Genomic DNA, 19,820 nt, shown 5'->3' on the forward strand with positions numbered 1-19,820 from the left:
GTGCTCTGGACTGAGCTAATTCCTGAGTGACCATCAGGAGGCACTGTAATGGTGAGTCACACCCAGGTAAATGCCTTGAGAGCCTTGTGGGGAAAAGAGGCAAAATATTGCCTCTCTGAACAAATATCCCTGGGATGGAAGTTTCTCTTTACGTCAGATATTGAAGCTTGAAAGTAGCAGCTCTGGTTCGTCTCTGTGAAAGGTCTATGGCTTTTTGTAGGCTCGTGACCGAAGCAGGGCTTAGTACAAACTGGATAATATACCTTTGCCCTTCTGCTTTATCTTACAATGCTCAGGTGTTCTCAGGTACAGCTTGCTTTTGAACCACTACAGGCAAGTGTAAATAAGGGCTTTATTTACAGAGGATGTAAAGAAGTTGAGGCAGCAGGGTTGAATAGGGAAAGGTGGTTTGGTTTTGTTGTGGGGAGAAAACATCTTTTGGGAAAGGGGAACCTGCTGAAAATTAATCAGGTCTACAAGTGTTTGGTGGGTGTAAGTGTAGGGAATGTGGCAGAAGGAATGCAGTGCTGCTGAAGGCTGGGAGGAATGAGTCTGCCAGAGGTCATCTGCATGAGAATGCAAAAGGTGTGCATGTGTGATACCTTTTCAGGCAAAGCCTAATGGGTAGCAAGTAAGCCATGAGATTTGGTCTATTGTAAACATGTAGTTGTAAAATCACAATTTAAGCTGACACTTAAGGTGGGAGTTGTGAGATCTCACCAATGCTCTGGGTTGTTGTGGGGGACAGGGCAGTCGCCTTAGCTGTGTAAGACATTGATTACACAGGGCTCCCTGGTTTAAAGCATTGTGAGAGAGCAAGGGGAGGGGTATGGGTTGAGCCAGCTTGCTGAGTGCCTTGGCCCTACCTATGCCTTGGCCATATAGCTATAAGCCTGGCTTGACTAACCCTCCCCACCTGTTAAAAGATAGAGCTGGATACTAGGGTGTTTGTGAAACCCCACACTAGAGATACCAAGAGCTGAAATCACAGAGTGGCATCTGAGGCCACACAGAGCTGAAATCACTGGGTTCTGCCTTAGGGCAGTCCCAAGCAGTGGGGTTAGGACTGGCGGACAACAGCAGGACCAGCGGCCGGCCGGTAGGAGCAGCGGCGGTAGACGACGGCGGACGGCTGGTGACAGCAAGGGGGGGTTACAGACAAGTGGACAGCTAGTTTTGCCCTGGTGATGTGTCTGTGGGCTTTGAGTTTGGGACTGCACCACAGAGGGTACACCCTGTAACTGTGTGTGTGTGGAAAAGGGCCAAGAGCCCCAGCAAGAGACTGGGTTCTACTGCATATGGGGATGGTATCTGGGTAAAAGGAGTGTTGTCTCTTCTGTGCTGAGATATACTGCATCTGTCGCTGTAACCTTGGAATAGGTTACGGTCATTAAACAAGCCATTTCTATCTCAGACTCTGTGCTTGCGAGGGTGGGGAGAACCGCCTTACAGGCACCCAGCACGGGGGTGAAATTGTCCCAGGCCACTGGGTGGGGGCTCGAGCCGGTTGATTGTATCCTTGATAGGAAAACCCCACAAGAGTTGAACCCGGCCCTTCTGGCAGGCATCTGGCGTTAACAGAAGGGTTACATAAGTATAAAAAAGAGAGCAGAATGATTTGGAATGGTCCAGATAGGCGAAATGGGATGAAAGTGACAAAGGAAACCTTATGCTTATTGTGAAGGCAAGTATTTAACAGCAAGCTTTATTAGCATTAAAGCTTAGTGAAAATCAAAACTGCCAGCAAGCGTGATGTTCTGATAGCTCAACATCGTTTTTTTTGCTATTTCAACATTCTTGAACTGAAATATTTCAATTTGTTGAGCCAAATCAAAGGTGTTGGTATTCACTTTGATGTTAAACTGTACCTGCACCTGGTGCTGCAGTGCCTCAAAGGAGATATAGTTTGGATGCCGGACCTGCAGCCTGGACTCCTCAGCCAGACTGCTGCTCCCATGATTCACCTGATGTCATGGGGCTCCCATGATGCATCAGATGGCTTGGTCAGAGGTGACTGCAGTGCATCAAGGCAGATGTCGTTTGGCTAAGGAGCCTGCCGAAAAGCAGAGAATCAGGCCATGAAACACTGCTGTATCTAGGCAGATGCAGCTGAATTGACTCCAAACAAAATGTATTGGTTCAGTTCAGCAAACCAAAATATTTCCACTCGGGTCAAACTGGCCTCAAATATCACTTAAGGCAGATTTCTCTGACTGTAAAGCATCGTAAACATCAATGAGGCCCTGAGTCTGAGAACCCCATACCTTTGGTGGTGGAGGAGGAAATCCAGGTCTGTGTTTTGTGGTTGGCCCCCGTTTCTCTAATAATGTACCCTTGAGCTGAACATCCCTGAGCTTTGAGGCAGAGAAAGATATCAGAGTCCGAACTGTGATCCTGTTCTGTCCTCTGTAAAAGGTTGAACAGTAGCCAGAAAGCCAAACACCCTTGAAGGCTCAGAATTGATTTGAATTTTGTGAGTTGGGATCATCTTTAGTGTTAAAATATTTTACCCCTTGTTCCCTGCCCTCAGAAAAATATAGAGACGTGGCAGTCTCAGGCTATAATACAAATACAGAATGTAATATGAACCAGAATCTACAGAGTTCTTAGTACAGGTTCTTTGTCTCCTCCCAGGATCTCCTTTCTTTTGAGTACATATTTGCACTTTCATTGTGCCTCCTCCCTCTAATGGTGCCGGGGTAATGTGTAATATATTCACTCGCTCCACCCCGCCTGGCAGTTCTCTCACTTATATTCATTCCCCTCTTGCTCATGAGATAGGAGCTGTCCTGTTCTCATACAGCACCACGGTGAAGGCAAAGGGTGATGGCAGGAGTTGCAGCTAAATTGTCCAAAGAGAGAGCCGTATTAGAAGGGTTTGGCTCCAATGAGAAGGCACTGAAGTACTTAAATCAGGATTATGAAGCTCTGAGGCAGCAGTGCTTGCAGTCTGGCACTCTGTTTAAAGATGAAGAATTCCCAGCCTGTCCTCCTTCCCTGGGCTATAGGGACCTGGGGCTGTATTCCCCCAAAACGCAGGGTATTGTCTGGAAGAGACCTACGGTAAGAGAGCTTTATTGTTACATGTTTTACTCGGTTCAGATCAAAACAGATTCAAGCAGAACTTTCACTTCAGATCCAAACTGAATCTGAGCTGGAACTTTCTTTAAGTATAGAAAAGGCCTAGATTATCCTTTCCTTTCATACTTTCATCTTTCCTCATCTCCCTGTTTCTAACCCAGGGTCAGCAACCTTTCTGAAGCAGCGCTGAAATTTGACCTTTTGACTTCTACGTATGGTTGGACTGCTGGTGATACTTTTTAAAGTCACTAATAGTCCTATTTACAAAAGCTTCATTAATAAATAAATTAAGAGGCGGAGGTTTACTGTTTATATGGTGTTTCATAGCATTAGCTGCTCTTTTGTTAATCCACAGGCAGGCCTGCCTGGTGTTCTGTTGCCTTAAACAACCAGTTTACATCCTTCAAAAAACCTCTTCCTTATTACAAAGCCTGGCATTTTTGGAACAGCCCCAAAATGGTTGCTTGGTGTTTCATGCTAGAAGTGGGTGAAAGTACTGGGGAGGCAGCAAGGTAAAGAGAAAAGAGCTCCTAAAATCTGACCTACCATTGAATTCTCTCCCTGCCACTGACTTGCTGCATCCACTGGCCAGTCACTGGAAAGTGTTGGGTTTGGGGGCAGAGGTTCAAAGAAGCCTTGGGAAGCTAGGGCCCTCATTTTCAAAGATATTTAGACACCTGATCTCTTCTGAAACTTAATGGGAGCTGGGCATAGAACTCCTGTAGGCACTTCTGAGAACCTCAGACCTGGTGCCTTCCAGAAAGTGAACGGTCCCAGTGAATGGGAGTCAGTCAAAGGGAATGAGCCTCTGCTCCCCTCTCTCTGAGTGTAGAATTTACATATCCTATTTTTATATATGTATCATTCTTGTATGTGAAGTTAGAAATATGAAGTGTAGATCTGTTTGTAATTCTAAATGCACTAATGTTGGCCATTACTGATGCTCTGAAACTTAATGGTTCAGTGATCAAGTCAATGACCTGCAAATAGTCATATTTATCCTGTAAGCCCAGACTGTGGATGGTCCGAGAAGTACATGTGGTCAGGTCACCTGCTGCTGAAACCCATTTTGGATCTGGTACTTTACACTCAAAGTAAGACAAGTTTGAAGAAAGCACAAAAAATTCCCACCTTGAGCTAAAGGGGGAGAGCCAAACAATGAAGGCAGTGACAAGATGCTAGAAGACCCTCTCACTTGCCCCCTGTTCAGTCTTAGATGTTTCCAGTAGGTATTTTAGGTGGTAAGAGTTGAAGCCAAGCTAGGAGGCTGCTTGGCTTGAAAACGAGATGTTTAAATCGACTCTTTAGGGTAAGAATTGACATGTAACCAGTTTCTTAGTACATTAGAATTAGCTAATGTCCTTTTGTTTGTTTTAATTTAGGGCTTGTCTAAACTAAGCAGATCAACCCGGAGTTCGATTTTGCATGTCTGATGATGATGCAGCAAAATTGATCTCTCTAGGTTCAGCAGTCAACCCCTGTACTCCACGCTATTGTGTGGTGTATGGGAGGTCAAAGTGAGAGTATGGAGACTAGGTCTTCACTAGGGAAATCACTCGACTCCGACACGTCGATTCTCGCTATATAAATGCCATAGGTAGAATTGCGTATCTGAAATCAACTTATTTCCTTTGTATAGACTTAGCCTTAGTAATGCACTTTAGCTGACAGTTTTCACCTGCAACCACTTGAATCCTAGTTTTTGTATGTTATAAAAACACTTGTGAGTTAAGCTTAGTGTAAAATAATTGTTACTTGGGGAAGGGGGTGGAGCAACCAGTGTGCATATCTCCCTTTCATAGTTAAAAGGGGCAGACTTTGACCTTTATCTGTGTAAAATAAGATGACTGAGAAAAGCATCTGAACTTTTGATTCTTAGCCAAATGGACCTTTCAAAGCATTTGGATGTTGTGTCACCAGTTAACACTTACTAATGGCATCACGTGCTGCCCGATATTATTCCAGGAAAATTTGTCTTGTATTAAAATAAAAAATTAAAAATCCCAACCCCCTCTCAAAAAAACACCATCATTTGAAGATCTTGTTGAAAAGTTTGGAATTAACTTTATTTCTAAGTTTTAAAAATGAGCTTTTTCATGGAATAAAATAATGTTGATTAAAATGAAAAATATAGGCCATGTCTACACTAGCCCCTTCCTTTCAGAAGGGGCATGGTAACGAGCCACATTGGCTGATGCTAATAAGGTGCTGCCATGAATATGCAGCACCTCATTAGCGTAATGCTGGCTGCGCACAATTCGAAAGTGCCGCTTTCGAATTGTGCTCTGCCTGTGTGGACAGGGGCCTTTCAGAAGTACTCCCCAGACTTTTAAAGCCCCTTCTTCTTCTTTGGTTTTAGGAATAAGGGGCTTTCGAAGTCTGGGAGGTCCTTTTGAAAGGCCCCCATCCACATGGGCAGCGTGCGATTCAAAAACACACAGCTGGCATTATGCTAATGAGGCACTACATATTCATGGCAGTGCCTCATTAGCATCTTCTGATGTGTCTCGTTACCATGCCCCTGCCAAAAGGAAGGGGCTAGTGTAGACATAACCATAGGGTTTTGGGGCTTTTTAAAAAGTTTATTGGGTTTCCTTTTTCCCTGGTTTCTCTCCCTTTTCCTCTCTCTTTCTTCAGTGAGAAATGGAAAATTTGATTTTGAAAAGAGGAGAAAAGAACATGGGGTGGGGTCATGGTTGCCTGTAAGCTGAGCACTTAGGCAGCCACCCAGAAGAGATTCAGGTGCCAGTCAGCTGATATGCAGAGCACCCACAGCTGACAATGTTTCTTTTGGTGGTGAACATCTGCGAATGACTTGGTGCACATAACAAAATGTATTCACACATGGATGAAATGACTTTGTGAACACTGGGTGAGGGTGGGAGAAACACATATCCTCCAAGATGAAAGAATTTGTAAAAGAAATATTCAAAGTGCAAAATATTGCAAAAATTTTCAAATTAATTAAAAATTGAAACTTGCAGCATTAAAAAAAATGCTTTTCTTGCACTTCTCCCGTTCCTAATTTGGCTCTTGAATACTTACTGCATGAGGGCTAGGGAAAACTCAGTCCTGTATATGTCCACATTTGGCATTGGATGAGAGAACATTTTAACTCACCCATTTGAATTAACATGCTGTTAAACACCACTCAGTGCCTAGCCTAGACAAGGAACCTTGATTACCTTCCTCTTAGCTGGCCATGGACAACCTTAGGCTTAACATTGAAGATTAATAGGAAGGCTAAATCCTGTAGCCTTGAATGATGCAAAACCAGCCTGGGCAGGGATGGGAACTCTGTGTCCCCTGCACCATGCAGCAAAATGAAGGGGAAGGGAGCTTGGGGGAGGAATGGCATTGTAGACAATCTACAACTACGAAGCTCCGCTGGACTATGCCCTATGTAGAGCGCTTGCCTAGACAGGCCTGCCAGTGGGGGGACTCAGGGGACAGTTGCCCTGGGGCCTGGTGGTTTAAAGGGGCCCAGGGCTCTTGGCTGCTGATGCTGCTACATGTGTGGCTCTGATGACTGTGGGGGTGGGCACTGCACTCTGGCTGGTGTGGCAGGCTGTCTGTCTTGCCCCTCCCCTTCTTCTTGATGCCCCATCCCTTCTGGGAGCGTGGAGCTACCCCAACACACTTTGCCCAGGGGCCTGCAGAGGTTGTTGGCTCCCTTGTTTGTAGAACATTATCGAAGCTTCAAGGATGCTGTAGCAACCACTAGGGCAGCTTGAGTGCTCTGTGCTCCGCCACAGGTTGTGGCAAAGGATCCCAACCTGCCACTTATTAGTTCACCTGAGAAAGACCAGGATCTGTTTCTGACGGTTTGAAGAGTTCCTTTCCTTCCGTGACAAGTAACGTGCTTCTCCCCTGGATTCTTTGTTCTCCAAGGCGTTTTCGTGCTGTAAGCTCCACTCTGGGGGAAGGGAATTGTCTTTCCTCTGCGGATGTCTGAACTGGGTGGTGGTGTCTCAAAGTCCGTAAGTCCCTGCTGGGAAAATGGCCAGTCATGAAACAAACACTCAGTGATAATGTACCCCTGCCCCCGCATCGCTCCGAGTACATAAAGCACCGCCATTTTATGGACAGTGGTGGACAGATAACTTTCACCACAGGCCTCTTTACTGCGCTTAGTAGACTATGCCTAAGGAGACATTTACTGTCTAGTCACTTGGCTGAGATTCAGAAATGAGAAGTACCTAGAGGTATGTCATCACCACAATTAAAAATCCATGGTGGCTGGTGCCAGTTAATTTAGGCTTGCAGGGCTCAGGCTAAGGTGTGGGTTAATTGTGAGGTAGATGGTTAGCTCTAAGCTCTGCCCCACACCCCGGGTCCCAGCCTGAATGCCTGCATTGCAGTTAAACAGCTAGTTAGCTGAGCAGTGAGAGACCAGGTTAGCTGGCACAAGCCACCCCAGGTTTTTAAGTGCACTGTACACATATTCTAGCTGAAAATGAGTGACACTGGTCTATTTACCACCAGGCGCTGCTATATCAGAGAGCCAAGTATGTGGGCAGTTGTGGGGAGGGGCTGGTCAGAGCCCTCAGCCCCTTCCTACAGACTATCCACCCAGAGTGGGACAAGGCAGGACGGGCAGAGAGCTTAAAAGTGGGCCAAAAGCAGGCATAAGGAAAACAAGCAGCGGCTCAGAGAGCTTTATCTCAGACACACCGGTTGATCCACCTTCCTCTGCCACACCAGGACTCAAGGGAGACCCAGCTCCAGGACTAATTTCTCTCAGGCATTGCGAGAATTTCCGTTGCTGGGGAACCAGAAATCTTAAGGGCCTCCCCACCCTCTGGGGCCACCACCACCCACAAACAGGCATTCTGAAGCAGCGCTCTGTTGCCACTGGGAATCTCACATATCTACACCTCCAAAACTTCTGCATGCTGCCTATCACTGTCATTTAGAAATGTGTGTGAAGTGTTCAGAGCAAGTGAAACTTGCCCATGGAGAGAGAGGGGAGATTTAAATCATGTCCTAGCTTTAAAATAATGGGAGGATTTTATTCAGACTTTGCAAACAGTTGCACCTTTGAGCAAGTCTTGAGTATGGACAACTTCACCTCTAGTTGTAGATGGAAGGTATAGGACTTGCAGTGGAGACAGCTGACATTCTAGCTTAAAATACCTGGCTAGCCCCAAAATAAGAGTCTGAAAAAGTGGGAGAATGTTAAAAGCGAATAGGAACAGAAATGTTTGCATGTATATCCTTTCAGTTTAATGACAATAGTTGCGGGGAGTTCAAACACTAGTCTACATAAAAGCAACATGCTACTCTCTGAGAATCAAAATGCAAAAGTGACCAACCTCCTTTAATTGACTGAGCCCAGTGAACTGCAGACTAAATAAAAGGGTTAAATCCCAAAATTGCTAATAAAACAGGCAAAGAACATCTTTCCAGTGTGGTTTTTTACTCTCGATCTTTTAAATATATTGGAAAGTATACATTTGCATTTCTTCTCCTTCTGGATTTTGCACTGAAATAATATGAGTCAGAAACAAACTGCAGCTTTTGTCAAACCACCAAGAATAAAATAAATTTAACTCAATTATTTTCAGGAGTTTTGTGCCAATCCTCAGTTTATAGTTGGAGGAGCCACTCGGACAGACATTCGCCAAGGAGCCTTGGGTGAGTAGAGTAACTGATCAAAATTTTGCTTGTTTTGGAGAAAGAAAAATACTTTTTGCTATTTGAAAAGCCATTTAAAACACTAGCTAAGAATATTATATTTCATTCAGTGCTACATAGAGGCTAAAGGGCAAGAACCTATGACCACTACCAGGTAATGGAGCTAGTCTTTTAGCTCAGATAATTGAAGTCCTTGCTGAAGGTCTCAAGTTTAAACCCTACTGATGATCTACAAGGAGGGGTTTTATATCATTTCCCTCTACCTCCAACTCAGCATCACACATACTGCTCATTCATTCCTATTTACATAGGAAGATTGAGGTTTAGCTATTTTTGAGTTATCACTTTAAAAAAATATCAGAGATGTAGCTGCAGTAGTCTGTTTCTGCAAAAAAAACAAGAAGTCCTGTGGCACCTTATGGACTAACGTATTTTGAGGCATAAACTTTCATGGGTAAAGACCTGCCCATGAAAGCTTATGCTCCAAAATATCCGTTAGCCATAAGGTGCCACAGAACTTCTTGTCTAGTAAAAAAAAATGTATTTTTTTAAAGTGAGAAAAACGTAATCTTGTGGGATTTTTTTAAACCCCACCATAACTTTACAATAATAATGTATTGTTTTTTAAAAACCCTGTCACATTTTTATAATGGGGCATTTTATTTAGACTTTCTAACCAATTTCACTTTAGAGCAGGTGGCGAGCTTAGACAATTTCAGCCCAGAAGCTCAATATTTCAGAAAGGTGTGAGTGTGTGAAACCAAGGGTAAAATGGAAATTCTTTTACAACCTTAACAGTGGTCCGTGGTGCTATCCGCCACCCCAGCCTAAGGAGGACCACCCTCTGGTCATGGCCGCAGTCCATGAGTTAGGAATGCTGACCACATTGTTAAGAAATTAATGGAGCACGTCAACTTAGCAGGGCCCTCCTTAACAAGTATTTTGTTCCAACTCCATGTTGAACATTCTTTCCCCATTATTCTCTCACTGTTCTGCACCAAATGCTGCAAAAATAGAAAGGGGAAACCATGCATTGGGCACATAGTTTAAATAGATCAGGGTAAGGTGGCATTGTCCATTGCTCCTTGAAGGGCAAAGCAACACGGATGCATGTTTGGAGGTTGTTTTATCATCCATCACAGCAAAGCAAACCCTTACTTTCTTTTCTAATCCTGCTTTACATAGAACTTTAGCAGGGGCTTTCACTATTTTTTTAATTCCTATTTAAGGCCTTATTCTCACCCAACACCTGCCTTCTTTCCTTTCTACCCAATTGATAAGATCCCTCACTGGAAAACAACGGCCACAGCAGCATTACAGGCTTTCCTGCCAACACAAAGCCTAGAATACTGAAAGCCCTGCAATAGGAACTTGATAGATTAGTTACATGACATCTGAGCTCCCTCCCCTCCAAGGCACTTAATGCACTAGTTCTAACCTCACTGCAGTCTCATCAATTGTGCAAATAAGATTTATGCCATTCCTGCCAGTCACTTGACAGTAAATGACACACATTCTGCCCCAGGAAACACAGCTCCATTAAAGCAACTACTAGAAAATCTCTCCGTGTGTGTGTTCCACTTGCTAAAAATAGGTGGCACAATCATGTCCTTGAACCAGAATATTTACTCACATAATGCTGGATCTGGGCATAGGAGATCACTTACTGCATTTTAGGAGGATTGTGCTGTAAGCATAGTAAAGGCTCCGTTTTTTACCAGCATCAAAGTTTGAGGTTTCTGTAATGGATGTGGGTTGTTTTATATGCCTAGAATACAAACTTCTTTTCTGTGGCAGCTCACAAGCTAAGGGACTGAAGCAGACTTCCAGCCTTGTCCACTGTGGCATACAAACATGAGCAACATCATTTTAGATAATGCCATAAATAGAATGAGACTCCCTCTGGGCCTGTAAGTCCAGCTCCTTCTTAACCTTCTTCCTTTCAGTCCCTGGTGTGCAATCTGACAGCTTTGCTGTATTTTGTAAACAGAGATTTTCACCATAGACTAATGCCAAAGTAAATCATATAACAGGAATAACACGGATGGGCTAAAAATCATCCCCCGTCTCTGAACTAGGGGTGGGGCATTTGTCTGAGATCTCCTAACAGAGTCCTGGGGGCTGATCACCCCATAACCTTTGGGGAGAGTCTTGAAATAGGAATCAAAATTGTCTGGCTTGAGACTATCTCTCAAAACAATCCTCTTTGTCCTCTGCGAAGAGTAGACAGTCAGGCTGATGATATAATGAGAGGCTATTTGCAGCCCTTGAAAAGCCTATCACCGTATTCTGTAATCTGTCCCTTTATAAAAGTACACACATACATAAAATCAATGGGGGTGAACACTGTAACCAGGGAGTTTATCTTTGAATGTTCTGGTCATAACCACTTTACGCTGCCAAGGCCACAGTGGGCCTTTTGTTATATGAGCTCATAGTTTGTGTGTCAAAGTTCTGATTATTATGCTCTCCATGTGCATGTAAAATGCTTTTATTGAAACAAACCTTGGTTACATATTTACACGAGTCAATTGTGTGACCCACTGAGTAGTCCCTTAAGGGACTAAATGCCATATTTGATTCTTCACTGTAACATGACCACCACAGGTCTGAGCTTCCAGGAGCAAAAGCAGGAAATCCAGAGTTACTCCATTAAAATTCACTTCTTTCACAACAGCATAAGTTAGATGAATATCAGCGTGGTGAGTCTGATGGGAACTTGAAAGCTTGGAAATATTTTAAATGCACTCTTTGAACCACTTCTTTTTGATGGCCTCATTAAAACTTAAAATGCAGAGTCACATACTATATTAGCTACAGGTCACCTGTGAAGTTTCATAACAACTATCCAAGTAAGTTAACCCTAAAATTATTTGCTGAAGACCTCAGATAGAAGTGGCAAAGATTTTTAAAAAAATAAATATTTTACACCCTCTGGGATAGAAAATACCCTTAAAATAGTTTTCCAGATCCATTTCATTTGCATTTATAAAGTGTCGGTCATTCTGAAGGCACCTGAAGTGCTGTACACCCCTTAGAAACAGAGGGACAGCTTTGCTGGTGTACATGGGTGTCGTTTCATGGAAGCCAGTGGAACTATGCCTATTTGCAGCAGTTGAAGATCTGTCCCATACACACACTGTCTATATGTGTGCATATATCATCTTTATGCAAACTGCTCATTCAGGCAAAAAAATCTAGCTGTGAGAAATGTCTTCTAATAAAGGTAGACCTGAGCTTTACTCGATATGTTTGGGGATTTTTTTTTTGGCATCTTAACATAGGCATTCGCTTACTATTTGCAGTTTCTGTGAAAAAGTTTCACTGTATAATATCTTTATAACTAGGGTCCTACCAAATTCACAGTCCATTTTGGTCAATTTCTTGGTCATATGATTTCTAAAATGGTAAATTTCAACATTTCAGGTATTTAAATCTGAAATGTGACAGTGTTGTAACTATAGGGTCCTGCCCCATGAAGAAGTTGTGTGGGGATCACAAGGTTCTTATATGGGGGTTACAGTGCTGCTACCCTTACTTCTGCACAGCTGCTAGCAGAAGCACTGCCTTTGGAGCTGGCCACCCAGCTCTGAAAGCAGCCGTGCAGAAGTGAGGGCAACATGAGTATGGTATTGCCGCCCTAACTTCTGCACTGCAGCTGGCAGAGTGCTATCCTCAGAGCTGGACTGTAGCTAGGTGCTGTGGCCTCCCACTGACTCAGAGGCAGAGGAGGCCACTCAGAGACCCTGGTGGGCAGACCCAGAGCTGGAACACCTGTGCCTCGCCCCGCAGAGGGCAGCGCCTAGAGCCAGAAGGGCCGGTGCAGGGCTTGAGGCCCATTAAGGTCCAGGCCTCCAAGCAGGGCGGGGGGCTCTGACCAGGCTCCTGGGCACCAGGAGCAGGGGACCTGCCACTGACCAGCCTGCCAATGGGAGTTGCCCCCTCACCCCCCACCAGTGGCCAAGACCAGCCTGGGCAGCCGCAGCCAAGCCTGCTGTTGGGCCACTACCCCAACTTCCCAGATCTACCGGGGCCCTTGCGCAGGTGGAGGTCCCCCTCCCGCAAGGCCCTGCCAGGCCTGGAGAGACTGCCCATGGCTAATTACCCTGGGGTTCCAGAAGAGCACAGTCCTGGAGTCGTGCCTGACGCCTGCAGCGCTGAGGCCGCCGATTGTCAGGAGCCCACAGTCCTGCCACCAGTGGACTACTTGAACGACATGGAGATGTCCAACTGGCTAGATCTACTGAGGGCGACCTACCCAGAGGAGACCCACCAGCCTGGACCAGCGGACCAAGCCGACTAGGACTCAGGGCCGATGGAAGTTGAGCCCATGGTGGTGTGTTGCGGCCTGGATCCCCACTACCAAGCTCAGGATGTGAGTGATCAGTAGGGCCCTGGGCCAGGACACAGTGGAGTGGGAGGGCCTGTGTCCCCCTACCCAACCTCCCTGGAGGGGCAACCCCTCGCCTCTCCAAAGCCCCCCTGTTTGGTGGATAGCAGCATACCTGCAGCCCTGCCCTGAACTGAGGGCTGGGCTTCCAAACTGTTTGCTTGCCTCCAGCCGTCCCTTAAAGAGGACAAGGCCCCAGGGTCGGCTGGACATGGATGGGCGATCTGTGTTGGCCCATGCCGCCTAGAGGGGGCGACTGCCATGGGCCAAGGACATTCACTTGGACACACAGCCATCATTACAGCCACTGCTCTCCAGTTCCCCAGCTCTGAAGACAGCATGAATGCAGAATTAAGGTTGCCAATAACGTGATACTCCTAAAATAACCTTTTAAGCTCCTTGCAACTCTCTTTTGGGTCAGGACTTCCAGTCGGAGACCCGCTGGTCTGCCCCCATTAAGTCTCTATTGTATCAGGTAAAAGCACACAAAAAGTAAGATTTCATGGAAAGAACCAGATTTCATAGTCTGCGAGGTGTTTTGTATGTCTCTGAATTGGTAGGGTGCTATTTATATCCCTCTTAAAGACCATGTCCATAGGCTGTAGCATTTCTGATAGCTTCTCTATCACATATCAATGCGTTCTGGGGATCAGGGGATCTGAAGCTGAGGGGTCATCTTTGAAGAACCTAAAAGCTTATTTCTATGTTGGACATCTGTCAGAGCTCATCCCCACTTTGACAATCCGAGTGCAGTAGGTGGGAGCCTTTAAAAGACCTTAAAAATACCTTTCCTCCATAAGCTCTACTTAAAACACTTCCCAAGGTTACAGATTCTCTGACCGTGGGAGGTAGCTGCCACCACCCAGGTGAGAACACTGCTCCCTTTGAAACCCAGGTAGACACACTTGGGATGTCTTTCTGTGGGGTAACCCCAGCTTTTACCCTTCCCTTAGGAGAGAATTTGGAAACAAAGATTAAAAATTAAACTGCAATCTGACAGCTTTCCTGTTTGGTCCGGGGATGAATATACACAGACCTTTCTTTAGAACACGGGAATCAAATCATGGCCTTAAAAAGAAGTAATTTATTAACAAAACAAAAGACAAAATATACCAAGAAAGTGATAAAGCATATTTGGTTACTAGGTGTTACAAAGCAACTAAAAACAAGGTTAGAGAGCAGAGAATCACTTTCCTGGGATTCAGTAGCTAGAATTGCTGAAATAACAAGAAATGTTGAATATAGAGATGCCCCTGAGCAGCAAAATTCAGATCTGAGTTTAAAAACTTTAAATTTGAGGAGTTTCTTTCTTTCCTCCCTCACCGAATTTGGGTTTTCAATTTGGGTCCATCTCTAGTTGAGTAGATAATTGTCCAGAGAATTAAATTCTTTTAAGATTAGACACTTTTAGTATTAGTGAAAGAGATGTTGTCGTGTGTGATGCTGAGTAAAAATTTCTATGCATTTTCCTCTATAGTCTCCATGAGCGTTGAGCAGGTGAGCAAATGTTGTATAATTATACAGGAATATGAGAGTTCCAGGGTTACCACAGATTCAGCATTCAATGGGATAATTTTAGCAAACCAGGAATCTGAGGGCACAGCTCTCAGACAACATTAATTAGTGCCTTGCAGTTCTGAAGAAAGAACAATTTAGTTTACATTTAGGGTGTAGACAGTAAAATAACTCTAAAAATGACATTGTAGGATTTCATGTTTATTTCTTCTCACAAATTCCAGCTCATTTTTTTCATATTGCAAGTAAACTGTTGCATATTGCCTGCATCACAAACTCACCCTGGCGTCCGAGAGTCAAGCAGGATTCCTTTTGGTTCATTTGTGACCAGTAATAAAGGTCCTGTGTTGGCCCTTGTCCTTGTGGATAGAGGGCAACTAGTCTCTCTAGAGAGAGAGAAGAGAAGTTGGGGCAGAGCCTATAGAAGAGCAGAAGTGAGCAGGTGGGTCCTGCAGGGGACCCTTAACCAGGAAGGAAGATTTGGGCCTGGAGAAGAAAAAAAAAAACACGCAAGCTAGGAAGGGCTGAGAGCCTGAACCAGAAGAGAAGCCCAGGAAGAGCTGCTGTGAGAAGACTCCACATAGGAAGACCTGAAAGAGCAGATGCTCAGAGAAGAACAGGGAGTGCTTAAACAGTCCCAGGGTAGGCTGAAGGGAGAGATTGAGCTCAGACTGGAACGGATCAAAAAGCTCCAACGTAAAAACCCAAAGATGGACAGACCTGAGGGAGGGCAGAGGCCACGGTGAGATGGGTGGGGGCTGGGAGGGTGAGAGAGAGAAGAGCTTTTGAGTTTATTTTATGTTCATAAACCAGACCCAGTGAAGGGACATTGTCCTTAGCCTTTGCAGAGTTACTGAGAAGCCTGAGTGCAGGGGAAACGGAGGCAGGATGCGTGCAGAGCTGGGAAAATCCCCATCTGGTAGGATTGGCAAAATGGCTTTGTCAGCCTGTTTAAAACCAGATCGCTCCCATTTTCATTTGTTGTATTTTGATAACTAAGAGTATATTGTTGTTTATTGCAGTAGTGCTTAACAACCCCAGTCATGGACTGGGACACAAGTGAGTAGGCCCTGTGCAAACAGGAATTATCTCTACCCCAAAATCTTACATTCTAAGAGAGCCTAGATTTTTGCTCTAAGTAATTTAGACCCAATCCTGAAAATGCGTTGACTCAGCACAGACTCTGGCACCTTCACTGAGCCACAGTCGAGTCTACAGGGCCTGGCAGAGTGAGAAGAGCCTGATGCGCAGGACTGAAGTACCAGCGTTGAATCATGATTCCGTATTTGAAGCTAGCCACAGACCTGTACCAAAATAACTCAGTTGGTTTTGATTCATCTTGTTTGTTTGTTTCAGTGCCAGGCTATGCATGGATATGCCACTTTCATTTTAAATAGGACACTTCTATTCTGAAATAAGAATATACACAGACTTGCATGGAAATAACAAACAGTGCCACTTAAAAGCAACGTAGTTCCTTCTGTGTTAGCTGTGGGTGGCTACACCAGCCCTTACTGCCTAGCTAAAATATAGCTATAGTTTGGATTAGAGCTCATGATGCATGCTGGTGGGTGTAACTGCTACCTTTCGCTTAAGATAACAGACACCATTAAGTTTCATCGTGAAAGAATAGTGGTCAACCAGTGAAAGCACAGGCACATGGCACTGCTTAAAAAAAAAGAAGATTTGCTGGCACTGGGATTTTTGGGGGTGCAGGGCGGTGGAAGGGAGAAGCAGAAAATCACACATACAGAGAGAGAATGAATCTCCATGCAGTCTAGACCAGCCTGATGCATAGCCCCGAGAAAAGCCTAGAAAGACGGATCTGGAGTCTGGTGCTGGCTAAAAGAGGGTTAGAGCTGTGAGCAAGGAAACTATTGTTTGGTTCCATCTGTGTTCAGAGAACCAGGACTTCATACTCTCCATGTGAACAAACAAGATACATCGAAGTTTCCTCACTCCACCAATTTGCCCTCCTACCTGAAATAACATGCCCGATCCCTCGTGTTTTGGTGATACAACTTCTTTTGAAGGAAGCAGAAATGAACGCGTGTTGGAATTGCTGACACTGGCCTAAATGGGAGGACACAGAGACTTCCCCATGGGACTTCACTCTGTTCATGCATACTGTCCTAGTGGAACAGGATCTTAAATTATTAGCGTAAGACTCAGCATTAGCATAGTAAATACTCTCCAAAGTGGCTATCCTGGAGGTTAAGCAAATTCCAGCTGCTGACGCACAATTGTTAATGGCAGGTTCTATTTCAGTACACAATGGCAGGCTCTATTTCAGTACACTCATCCCTCGTTAAACGAGTACTTTCCTTACGAGTACTTGCTTAAATGAGGGACACATATACTCACCTTAGTTCACTAGATGAGTGAACTCCCCCTGCTAATATGAGCCTAATCCCCTCCCCACAGCTCCAACCTGCCACAGTCTGACCCCCACCTGCCAGTCCCGCACACCCAACCCGCCACAATCTGACCCCCCCGCCAGCCCCGCAGCCCCAACCCACTGCAGTGTGACCCCCTCCACTGGCCCCATGGTCCCAACTGTGGCAGCCTGAACCCTCCGAGTCTGACCCCCCGCCAGCCCTGCAGCCCCAAACCATGGCAGCCTGAACCCCCCACCAGCCCGCACACCCAACCTGCCGCAGCATGACCCCCCCCACCAACCTGCACACCCCACCTGCTGCAGCCTGACCACCCACTTCCGGCCCCGCAGCCCCAAACCGCAGCAGCATGACCCCCCCACCAGCCCCGCAGCCTGACACCCCCATCACCAGCTCTGCGCAACCAAACTGCCACTGCCTTAACTCCCCTGTTGGCCCCCAGACCCCAAACCACTGCAGCCTTAATCCCCCCAGCTGTCCACCCAGCCCCCCATGGACCCAACCCGTCACCAGGTTTTAACCCTCCCTCCTGCTCATGGCTCCAAACTGCCCTCGGCCTTTAACCCTCCCCAACCCACCCCCCAACCCAAGGTTCACTTACCCTTCAAAAGCAGCACCACCTGCTGCCGCTCCTTCACGAGCTCTAGGAACCAATCAGAGACTTTTCTGTGTATGCCAATGGGAATTTAGTGTCCCTCTTACAAGTTTTTGCCTATGAGCAGAAAGTTGGGAACCAGTTGTGCTCATAGAGCGAGGGATGAGTGTAGTTGCAACAGCCTCTCCCATAACACAAATCTGGTATTTCCAGCTGTCACGTACAGGGAGAACTCTACCAAAGGACAGTGTCTGTTGTGTGGTGGATACTGTTATAGCAGGAACACGGCTCCACCAATCTCCTCCAAGCTAGCAATGCGTGGCTCAGAGTAGGCCAGCAGCTGCAGGGAAATACAGACACACAAACTCGAACATCAAATCCACCACCATCATCAGCCCTGGGAACTTTGGCAGAATTTAAATCAAGATTTGGACCTAGCTGTGTTGTTAATGCAAAAGACAGAATCTGCCCAGCTGCTCCCTCGGAAAAATAAGTAAATATATTTAAAAGCAAAGAAACAAAACAACCCAGGCAGTAGACTTTCAAGAGGAGCCCACTGGGCACTCTACTTTGGCATTTTATTCAAGGGTATTTCAAGGAGTGGCGGGGAGTGAAATGAGGATACTGCAAGGCCCTATTGTATTCATGCACATTTCTATCTTGAAACTCACATGTTCCCAGGTGACTGTTGGCTCCTAGCAGCCATTGCATCTCTTACCTTGGATCAAGAAATCTTACATCGAATTGTTCCCAAAGATCAGAGCTTCCAGAAGAACTATGCTGGGATCTTTCATTTCCAGGTAACGCTTGCTAATCCATCACACATGACCAAGGTGTGAGGAGTAAAAGAAAGATCCAGTATATTGGTAAATGTAGTATGTTTCATTTCTGATGACGTTAGTTATTCAGCAATTAAATTGTGCAAGTGAGATAGGGAGAGGGAGAACAGAGGAGACTATAACAAAATCCAGGTTTACATACTTAGAGGGGTAGACTTCATCTCTTACACCAGTATAAACCCAGTCCTGTGCAAAACATAGCAAAAAAGTCAATTCAGATTAACTCCCCTGTGATGCAAAGCAGAATGTTCTTGACCAGATACCTGCCCAACTTTTTCACAGTGTAGGCCCCATCTTATCTCAGCAGAGAGATTGTCTTGTGGATTTGCCTGCCTCCCCCAGTCCATTCTTTGTCAAGTAGTCCATCATACCTCTCCTTTATGACTATATAAGATCCTGGTGGCAACTGCAGCAGTTGTTCACACAGAGGAATAATATTAACTCAGTATGCTGGCCTACATTTTCAAAAGTGACTAGTATTTTGGGTGCCCCAACTTGGAGTACTTTTTAAGGGGGCATAATAGTTTCTGTAGATGGGTGTGCAGCACTTTCTGAAAATGAGGCCTCTTCAGGGTGTGTCAGATTGGGCATCCAAAAATGCTTTTGAAAATTTAGACTCTAATGCATTCCAGCTGTCAGTCAGCTCTTTATGGACAACAAAAGTACTTCATGGACTACATGATGAGAATGTTCTAAATGTTCTTTCCAAGGCCACATTAATATTACTTATTAATAGACCTTAACATAGTGTTTGCGAAAGTACCAAAGCCTGACAGAAAAGCAGAGCATAGAACAGCACAGCTTTCTGTCCCAAATTATGTAATACAAATGAGACAAAACACAACAGTCCAGATATGGGAGACTGAGGAGAAATCAGTAGGTAGCAGTCCTGTGTAGGACTGTTTCCTCAAAATGGTGTCCGTGAAGGATGTGAAGGTGGAGAAGAGAAGATAAATGGCCAACAGGAAGTGGGAGTTTGTTCCATCAAACATGGGGCAATGTGATGAAGAGATGGGCAATCGGATTTTAGAAGGGAAGTAACTAGCATCACAGCTCTAATGACCCTATCTCTCTTTCTTTCCTTAGTTCTGGCAGTTTGGAGAGTGGGTGGATGTTGTTGTTGACGACAGGCTGCCCACCAAAAATGGGGAGCTGCTCTTCCTTCACTCCGAGGAAGGCAATGAGTTCTGGAGCGCCCTGCTGGAGAAGGCCTATGCGAAGTAAGTGGGGCTAACTGTGAGAGAAGCCATCAGAAGTGTGAGGAACATGGTATCTCAACTGTGCTGGTACAAAGCCCAAATGCATTCTTCCCTAGTGTCCGTCTCTTCCTCTCTCCATGCCCTTTCTTGTTTCCCTGCCAGCCTCCT

General features: G+C 45.4%; 1 protein-coding gene across 1 annotated transcript in view; it reads left to right on the forward strand.

Annotated features, from left to right (window-relative positions):
• The first annotated feature begins 2,766 nt into the window (after positions 1-2,766).
• Positions 2,767-19,820, forward strand: part of LOC142011070 (calpain-8-like) — a 45,358-nt gene continuing 28,304 nt past the window's right edge. The window contains exons 1-4 of the mRNA XM_074989908.1: positions 2,767-3,063; positions 8,649-8,718; positions 18,296-18,414; positions 19,540-19,673. Coding sequence (XP_074846009.1) covers positions 2,827-3,063; positions 8,649-8,718; positions 18,296-18,414; positions 19,540-19,673 — 560 coding nt within the window. The 5' untranslated portion in view covers positions 2,767-2,826. The remainder of the gene's footprint in view (positions 3,064-8,648; positions 8,719-18,295; positions 18,415-19,539; positions 19,674-19,820) is intronic.

Source organism: Carettochelys insculpta, chromosome 3 (assembly GCF_033958435.1).
Source record: "Carettochelys insculpta isolate YL-2023 chromosome 3, ASM3395843v1, whole genome shotgun sequence".
In the NCBI taxonomy this organism is placed as follows: domain Eukaryota; kingdom Metazoa; phylum Chordata; order Testudines; family Carettochelyidae; genus Carettochelys; species Carettochelys insculpta.